The sequence below is a fragment of the Bubalus kerabau genome, chromosome 11, assembly GCF_029407905.1.
Source record: "Bubalus kerabau isolate K-KA32 ecotype Philippines breed swamp buffalo chromosome 11, PCC_UOA_SB_1v2, whole genome shotgun sequence".
NCBI lineage: Eukaryota > Metazoa > Chordata > Mammalia > Artiodactyla > Bovidae > Bubalus > Bubalus kerabau.
In genome coordinates, this window is record NC_073634.1 from 70,129,667 (window position 1) to 70,138,654 (window position 8,988).

Here is an 8,988-nt window from a genome sequence, read left to right on the forward strand (position 1 = left end):
GGTTAGTAACTAACTGTATGTGGTGGTAAGAAGAGTCACAGAGAGTCCTTAGTTTTCTAACCAGATGTATGGTCCTGTCCCTGAGAGAGTTCAGGATTGCAGAGAAAAATATAGGTTTAGTGGAAGTAGCTAATAGAATATGTTTGCATGCCTGCATGCTCAGTTGTGACCAACTCTTTGTAACCCCATGGATTGTAGCCCACCAGGCTCCTCCACCCATGGGATTTCCCAGGCAAGAATACTGGAGTGGGTTACTATTTCCGCCTCCAGAGGGTCTTTCTGACCCAGGAATCCAACCCACATCTCCTGTGTCTGCTGCATTGACAGACAGATTCTCTACCACCGCGCCACTTGGGAAGCCCTAATAGAACAGCTTAGCCTAAGCAAAAACCTCACAGTGGCTCAGTTGAAGGTACAAAGAGGAAGCCGTGCCACATTCTTGCACGAGCTGCTCTCTGCAAGGTCCATAGTTTCTTATCTTGTTTGATTTTAGGGATGATTCTTTTCCTAAATCTCAGTAATATCAATGTATAAAATACCCACAGCCACAGCTCCAATTGGACCAGAAGTTGTCATCAATCGTTTTGATATCTTCAATGTCAGCATATGGTGAGTCAGATCAGCTCCATGTCAAAATGCCTTGCCAACCAGGTGGATATTCCAAAAGGCTTCCTGGTATGCTGGAATGTGGCACAGATATGGAAAATGGAGAAAGATAAGTCTTGGGCCCCACCTGTTCACACCTAGCTTGAGTAAAGCTGGCCAAGTACAAATAAGAGAACACTTTTTATCTGAATGCATACCTATCATCTCAGCTTCATTGCTTTGGTGAAGTCAAAATGAAGTTCACAGTGAGTAGACTGTTCCTTTTGAATTTATTACCTTATAATTGGAAACTGTTAATATTCTCAGCTAAGTGGGGGTATGCTTCTTATTATACTATCACTGTCATGGAAAAATTTGTAAAAATAAGAATAATCCCTTTTTATGGAATCATGGCATTTATAAGCATCTCCATAGAAAAGGATAATTATACTGGGATTAGTCAGCTGCCTGAGCATCTTGTACTATGCTATCTTTTAAAAAAAAAATTGCTTTCTGGATCTGTTGATTCAGATCTGGGCACAGAGCAAACAGCTGCTAACTCTATAGGAAATGTCTGATTTTTCATTACATTCTTGAATTCCTTTTTTGACAAAAAAAACTACTGAGCAGGTTCAGGCAAGATAAAAAGCTTATTATCAAAATAAATTAGTGAGAGACTTCCTGTCACATTCCCTCCTGTGAAATGGATCTCTAAGTAACAAAGTTTTGCCTTGAACCCTGTCTATAGTCTTGTATTCATGAAAACACTAGAAGCATGAAGCTAGTTCATCATCTCATTTGTTTCATGTAAAAGGCTGAGAGAGTAGCAAATGGCCAGCAAAATTCTGCCAAAGCAACCGGTGATGCTGTGTGTCTCATAACAGGATGCAAAAGGGCTAGAGTAGGGTGAATAAACATTCATATTTTGACATACTAAACATTAAAATATATGACAGTAGATTCTGCTTCATAATGGAGTTGCAAGTGTGAAATAATTTTCTGGAAAAAAGTGCTAATGATAGGAAGGTTAAGGGGAAGAAAAAGAGCTTCAGACAGGTTAGATCTGATTTCTCTTCCAGTTTTGGTATGAACAAAAGGTAGACCCTTGGCCAAGTCACTCAACTGCTGAAGCTCCATTTTCTCATCTGTGAAGAATTATGTTGTACTAATAGATCTTTAAATTTCTTCTACCTCTGATTTTTTTCATCCTCCTTTTTAAACTATCAGGGGATACATCAAACTTTTTTTTTTTTTAATTATCTTGAACCACTAGGGCAGGTCTCAAATCATTTTGTTCCAGGCAAAGAAAATGAGGATAGGGACCCAGAGTTGTGCATCCTGCATAAAGCTCTGTGTTCTGAGAACCAGTATCATGTATTCTATGACAATTATGATTACCAGGTATCCTGGGACACTGACTTCCCTTCTACTAAGCACTCTTGATAGACAGATACTCCATCTTTGCCTTCTCATCATTCATATCCAACCTGGTTACTAATCCATTGCTTTGAATATATATATGTGTGTATATATATATATATATATATACACACACACACACAGTAGATGCAGACAAATACTATTTGATTCCACTTATACGAGATATCTGGAATAGTTAAATTCATAGTCAAAAAGTACGTTGATAGATGCCAGGGGCTGGGGGTGGGATGGGAAGGGGAAATAGGAACAACAATATGAATGTACTTAGTGTCACTGAACCATATAGTTAAATATGGTTCAAATAATATGTTTTATATTGTGCGAATTTTACCACAATAAAAATGTTTTTAATAAAAAGACTGCTTTTGAGATTAGGGGGTTTAGGAAGAGAAGAAAGCATTCAGGTCAATAATTTGATCTGGAAATTAGTCCTATTTGATTTCTAGACCACATTAGGAAAGTTATCTTAATTCATTTTCAGGTCCGCTTCTCAGAACTTATAACCATTTTCATGCCATGTATGCTATTCAGTGTCAATGCTATTTTTCAATCTACTTACACTTCATCAGTTTTTCATAAGACCTACATTAAAAATTCTAAAACAACATAATTATTTATAATTAACCTACAATTCAACATTATCATTAAATTTTCTACAGTTTAAAAAAATTGAAGATCAAAGAAGAAAAGACAGATCCCTCAACAGTAATAAATTTAGTAAGCACTTTTATAAGTTTAGCTAGAAAAAGACGATGAGGGCATCATTTTGCCATTTAACAGTAGACCAATGTTATTTGTGATTTCAGATTGTCTTTGCTGGACTTCTTGGCATCTTCCTGACTCCTACTCTTGCGGACTATGTAAGTTTCATTTTTTAAAGTGTGTTACCAAAATGCATTTGCAAAAAAAAGAAGTGGTATTAAATCATTATCAATTTCTTGTAAATTTCAGGATATCAGTGTTAATGATAACAACAGTGGTGGAAGTGGGCAGCAGTCAGTGAGCGTCAACAACGAACATGGCGTGGCCAATGTTGACAATAACAATGGATGGGACTCCTGGAACTCCGTCTGGGATTACGGAAGTGTAGGTAGTCAACATGCAATTTCTGTTCTTTGCAAACACGGCATTTCTTTTTAAACAATAATGAAAACTGCATGCTAACCATAAAAAAAAATTAAAAACTTATGTAAATTCTAATTGCAAATAAGAGAGTTATAAGTAAAAGTGTCTCTTTTGCTTACTCAGCTTCACTTCCTAGATAAAATTGCTGTCAATAAGTTTCTCATAGTAAGTTAAAATTCAAGTCAATGAATGTTAATTAGAATCCAGTGAATGGTATGAAGCTATAAAACAAGTGCAACATCCTTTGGCCTTACCTGCAGAAACCCTCAATAAAAATGAAAGACCTTCATAGTATTACTGTTGCCAAATCATAGTCCACATCATTCCATTGTCAATTTCCTAAAAAGACAGAAATTGGCATTTAATTTATAATTCAAAAGGACCAAAGTAAATGTAAGTAACAATATTAATTAAATGTAAGGGCACCTAAAAAAACAAACAAAAAAAAATAATACCCACTTGGCTCTAGTTAGAAAACCTAACTCTGCAATTATCATCTCTATATTTAACAAAATTTATCCTTTAGAAAAGGCAACTCTTTGTAGTTTCAGTTTTATCATCTGGTCAATTAGAAAACTAATTACTATCCTGCTAGCCTCCTTGAAATGTTGTGAAGATCAAAGGAGATTAAAATATGATAGTATTTAAAAATTTATTTAGGCAAAACAAACATGTAGGGAGACTCTTGCTGGGCTAGAATCTGAAGTGAATTCAACAGTCTCTCCCTCAAAGAGTTTGTGATCTATGCTTACAAATGTCAGCAATAAAAATGATTGCAAAACAGGGCCAGATCCAGCGCTTTTATCTCAGTTCATTGTGATCTCACAATTCCATTTCCATCTGCTGGTGAAACTAATTTCTAATGAGAAAGACACCTTGGAGAACATACTGCTTACCATCCACCATCTTCTTTAATAGGGCTTTGCCGTCATCAGACCCTTTAAGAAGAAGTCGTGCATTGTGCACAAAATGAACAAGGAAGTCATGCCCTCTATTCAAGCCCTTGATATGCTGGCCAAGAAAAACAAGGTAAAAGCAAAAGTCATTTTATTCTTTACTCGGGGAGGGGGGGATCTTATGATTTCCAATAAACAATGAGAAGGTCACAGTTGCTCCCTCTTGACCACATAGTACGTTGTCCTGTGCAGCACAAAAGGGGAAGAGGAGTTGGAACTGCCTGAGGAGAGGCAACCGCCATCACACTCAAATGCTGAGGCTCACACCTGCGCCTCTGGAGTCTGATCAGAGCATCTCACTCTTACCATTAGGGGAACAAAGCACTGTTCACATCAAGGAGAGTCCTCCACACTTCAAGGACATTTTCCCAGAAGAGTTGGGTTAGGGTTATTATTATTATTAACAAACAAAAATAGAGGATACCCAGTTGGGTTTGAATTTCAGATAAACAGTGGATAATTCTGTTTGTTTTTTTTTTAGCCTAACTATGTCCCATGCAATATTTGGGACATGCTTACAAATGATCTTTTGTTTACCTGAAATCAAAATTTAACTGGGTGTCCTGTATTTTATCTGGTAACCCTAGGTGTGGTGGGCAGGGAGAGGGGAACGATCACTAAAATGTCAGCCTGAGTTTATATTTGTATACCTGATAAGTGGGTATCTTTCATTGACAGTGGAAAGAAAAGAAACTGCATTTTCAGAGACTGATTATCATATAGGTCAATCCAAGAACTATAAGATGACCAAATGAGCTACAACCTTCAGTGTAAATTTATCCTCAGACTTACGCTGTTATGAAAAGCTGAGGTTTTGAATCAGCTAAATCCCTTAGGACATTTCAAAGTGTTGAGATATACAGGGCTGTAATTGGTTCTTCTTCATTTTGGTTACGGAAAAATTATAGCCAAGAAATATGCCCTGTTGGCCTTGTTGTTGTTCAGTCCCTCAGTTGTCCTACTCTTTGCGACCCCATGAACTGCAGTACGCCAGACTTCCCTGTCCTTCACTATTTCCTGGAGTTTGCTCAAACTCATGTCCATTGAGTCAGTAATGTCATCCAACCAACTCATCCTCTGTTGTCCCCTTCTCCTCTTGCCCTCAACCTTTCCCAGCATCAGGTGGGTCTTTTCCAATGAGTCAGCTCTTCGCATCAGGTGACCAGATTATTGGAGCTTCAGCTTCAACCTCAGTCCTTCCAATGAATATTCAGGGTTGATTTCCTTTAGGATGGTCTGGTTGGATCTCCTTGCTGTCCAAGGGACTCTCAAGAGTCTTCTTCAGCACCATAGTTCAAAAGCATCAATTCTTCGGCACTCAGCCTTCTTTATGGTCCAACTCTCACATCCATACATGATGACTGTAAAAACCATAGCCTTGACTATTTGGACTGTTGTTGGCAAAGCAATGTCTCCGCTTGGCCTTGTATCCAACCCCCAATTCAACAAACCACTGGGTTTAACACTCCTCTTCCTCCTCCTTACCACATCTTCCCCACACTCAGCTTCAGGGTAGAGGACCAGAGGGACCACCTCCCAAGAGCCTGATCTACTCAGTCAAGCCTGACAAAGTCAACAACCTGGACCAGTTTGGAAAATCTGTTGTTACCATGTGCAAGGGGATTCCAACATACATGGCTGAAGAGATTCAGGGTAAGGAACCCCCCTACTGTGCATTCTGAGTTAGTGCTGGTAGGATTGTCAGACTGTTTTCAGGCCTGTCCACAGAGGACACAAATTACTCAGGAGGTGGTGATCAAGGCTAACACTTAAGTAGTGCTTGCTCTGTGCCATGCACCATTCAATGGGCTTTACGTGAGTTAGCTCATTTGCTCCTGATCCCAGTCTTATGTGATAGATTTTATTGTTACTCTCACTTTCTGAGGAGGAAACAGGCACAGAAAGAGGACACAAACTCCTTGCCTGAGTCATTCCTAAGTATTTTGGCTCTGGATTCTGTGGTTTTTAACCATGCTGAAATATTTCCTTTCATGGGTGAATCTAGAGTAAACTCAAGAAATGCATAAATCATTAAATGCAAGGAGAATGCTGATAGAATCTGTTGGTTTTTTTTTAATAGCTCAAACAATCACCAATTCTGAGCATTAAAACAATAATCTATGCAGAAACAGAGTGTCCACTCAGGAACCGAATATAACACCAACTTTTCAGATCTCTTAATTGGTTAATTTATGGCTAGCCAGCTTAATCTTGAAATTATTGCAGAGTTGGTTTGAAAACTGTGCAACATTTCTCACCACCATCCCCCCAAAGACAGGTCCTTGAAAAGACATTGATGGTGCTTTCTTCTTCTTTTATCAGGAGCAAACCTGATTCTGTACCCAGAAAAGTGCTTCAATGTTGATATACTCTGGATTCTGAACATTTCCTTATGTGAAGAAGCAATGGAGAACTAAAAAAAAAAGTTCCCGTGGGTTTAGTCATCAGAATATTCTATTCAGAAAAATGTGGGTTCTAATGGTGTTTATCATATCATTCTGAAATGTTCTCTCCTAGTCCTGTTTGGTTTCCTTAAGAGTCAATAAACCTATTTAGCACTGAGTTCAGTTTATACTAAAATTCTTTGGTATTTCTATTTGGAAAGCACAGGGTCAAAAGTGCTGTATGGTGGCAGCAAGTTGTCGAAGTGCATTAGACCCAACTGTTAGCCTATATTCAGGACCTGTCCCTTATAAAGAGCCCCTTCAGCTGCTTCAGACACTACTAACCACAGCTCTGGGAATAGTTCCAAGACCATCCAACTGCTCTGAAGACTGCCCTATAGTTGATGTGCATAGTAACATCTCAGATCAACAGAAATCCACTCAACGGAGCATAAGCCAAAAGAGGGGGAAGGGTATTGCAAGGATATTAGAATGTCTAAAATTACTCTTAGAGAAAGAAAAGGAGAAGAAGACTTGGGTCTTTGAACTATATTGGCTCCAAGACCCAAGTCTCCTTCTCTCTGAAACCACATATAGTTCTTCTCTGCTCCTCTCAAATTCAACTTCTCTCTTCTTTCCATCTTGATGACTTTCTCTGTATTCATGGCAGAAGATGGCTGTACCAGAATATCATCCCCATCTCCCATGTTTTTGTGTCTTTCCAGCTCATAAGATCAAGTCTCATACTTTTGAATCCATATTCCAAATTTTCTTCACAATGCATGGTTCAAGAGCCCACAACCTCCACTCTTTGATGGGCAGGGGAGTGAAGTCACATGATACACACACAGCACTGAGGTCTCCACTGAAGGAGAATAATCTCAGAGAAAACAGAGGTGTGAATTGGTGTGTGTTCTAATATGAAACTACAGCTCATTTTTAAAAATTACTCCCACATATATTTTTTATATCCTGGATGCCATAAGAGGATATTAATCCATTACCATGTCTTCGTATAAGACACCCCTAAATAACCTAACAAACAAAACGAAGGACATTGAAATGGTGGAAATGGCATTGGAAAAATGCCCATATTTACCAGCCCTTATTGGGAAAAATTATAATTTTTTAAATTCTGAAACAATTCTGATCTTGATGCGAGGCAGCAGTGAGTGGTGGCATGAAGTGAGGTCCTAACTCCCTGCCTAAGCATCGGATCTGGGAAGCCTGTATGAAAAACAGGAATCCTTGCCACCAGACAGCAAAGACTAGAGGCTAGAAGCTACTTTTCTTTGCTCCCAGCAAAAAGTGCATTTATCCTAGAGGCAAAAACTGTTCCTACAAGTGCAAAGTTTATTATTAGAGACGTAGCACAACAAGTGGGAGAGCACACAGAGAAGTGGTTTCTTAGTTAATGTGGAGACAAGACAGATGCACACCCAGAGAGGAGGGATGTGAGTACCCCTCCTGGTGAGGAGTGCAGCAAAGAGGCAGTTAAGTTATTTACATGAGGCAGTTTTTCTGGATCTTTGTTTGTCTCTAACCAATTACCTGATTTCTTTTTCCACACCTGACCTACCCTAAGACCCTCCCTGACATGCTTGTGCAAGTTTTTTCCAAGATGGATTCCAGCCCAGAGGCCTATGGAATATTATCATCACGTATTACAGGATGGTACTACCTCCTTTGGTCCCCCAAGGAGTCTTTCTGTGCATGTGAAATGTCTTCCTTGCCACAAGGATGGGAAATATACAATCGCTCTTTTAACAGGGTTTAGTTTCACTCTGTCCTTGCTATAAAAATGTCCAGTGTCCAGCTCTTTACCCTATTCCTGTTGCTGGTTTTTATATTAACATGTAGATCTCAAAATATAGACAGGAGTCCAGTCACAAATATGTAGTCGTGGAGCCTGTTTGTCTCTTGCTTCAGGAAATATAAACAGGAGGCTGGTAATGAATGTCCAACCTGGAGCTCACCTTCTCACCTCTCATCAGGCTATATACAAGGAGGTGTGAACAGGAGACCAGTTGTAAATGCCTAGCCTGGAGTCCATCTATCTCCTGCCTCTATTCCACTGCTGTTTATAAGAAGTGTGTTACCAACAGAGTAGAACTTCCAAAATACCCTGAAGCCATGAGATGTGGAAACCTGTCAAAGACCCATTAAAAATAAAAGTCTTACATACTGCCCTCCTATGAGCAAGCAAGCAAGAAAGAAAATCACAACTCCCCAACTAGACACAATGTCATGGAGCTGACTTAAGTGAACCAGTTAGTCTCATGTTTCTTAGAAGAATTGTCTCATCACTATTTCAGGATAAGAAATTGAATTCAATGGGAAGTAAAAATTTTAGATTATATATACCTATCAAATATATGAAATAAAAATTGTAAGAATTTCAGGAGAATTTAACAATCTGAGTATGCTATTAAAGATTTTAACACATATTTTTCTATTACTTGTAAACAGTTAAGAAGAAAAAATGAATGTAATTAATA

The 8,988-nt window shown here is 38.7% G+C and overlaps 1 protein-coding gene across 1 annotated transcript; it reads left to right on the forward strand.

The window, feature by feature from the left end:
- The first annotated feature begins 839 nt into the window (after positions 1-839).
- On the forward strand, positions 840-6,523 carry GKN1 (gastrokine 1). The gene is made up of 6 exons (XM_055539134.1): positions 840-851; positions 2,832-2,885; positions 2,977-3,111; positions 4,069-4,179; positions 5,612-5,759; positions 6,429-6,523. The coding sequence occupies exons 1-6, from the start codon at positions 840-842 to the stop codon at positions 6,521-6,523; spliced, it is 555 nt and encodes a 184-aa protein (XP_055395109.1).
- The last annotated feature ends 2,465 nt before the right edge of the window (positions 6,524-8,988 follow it).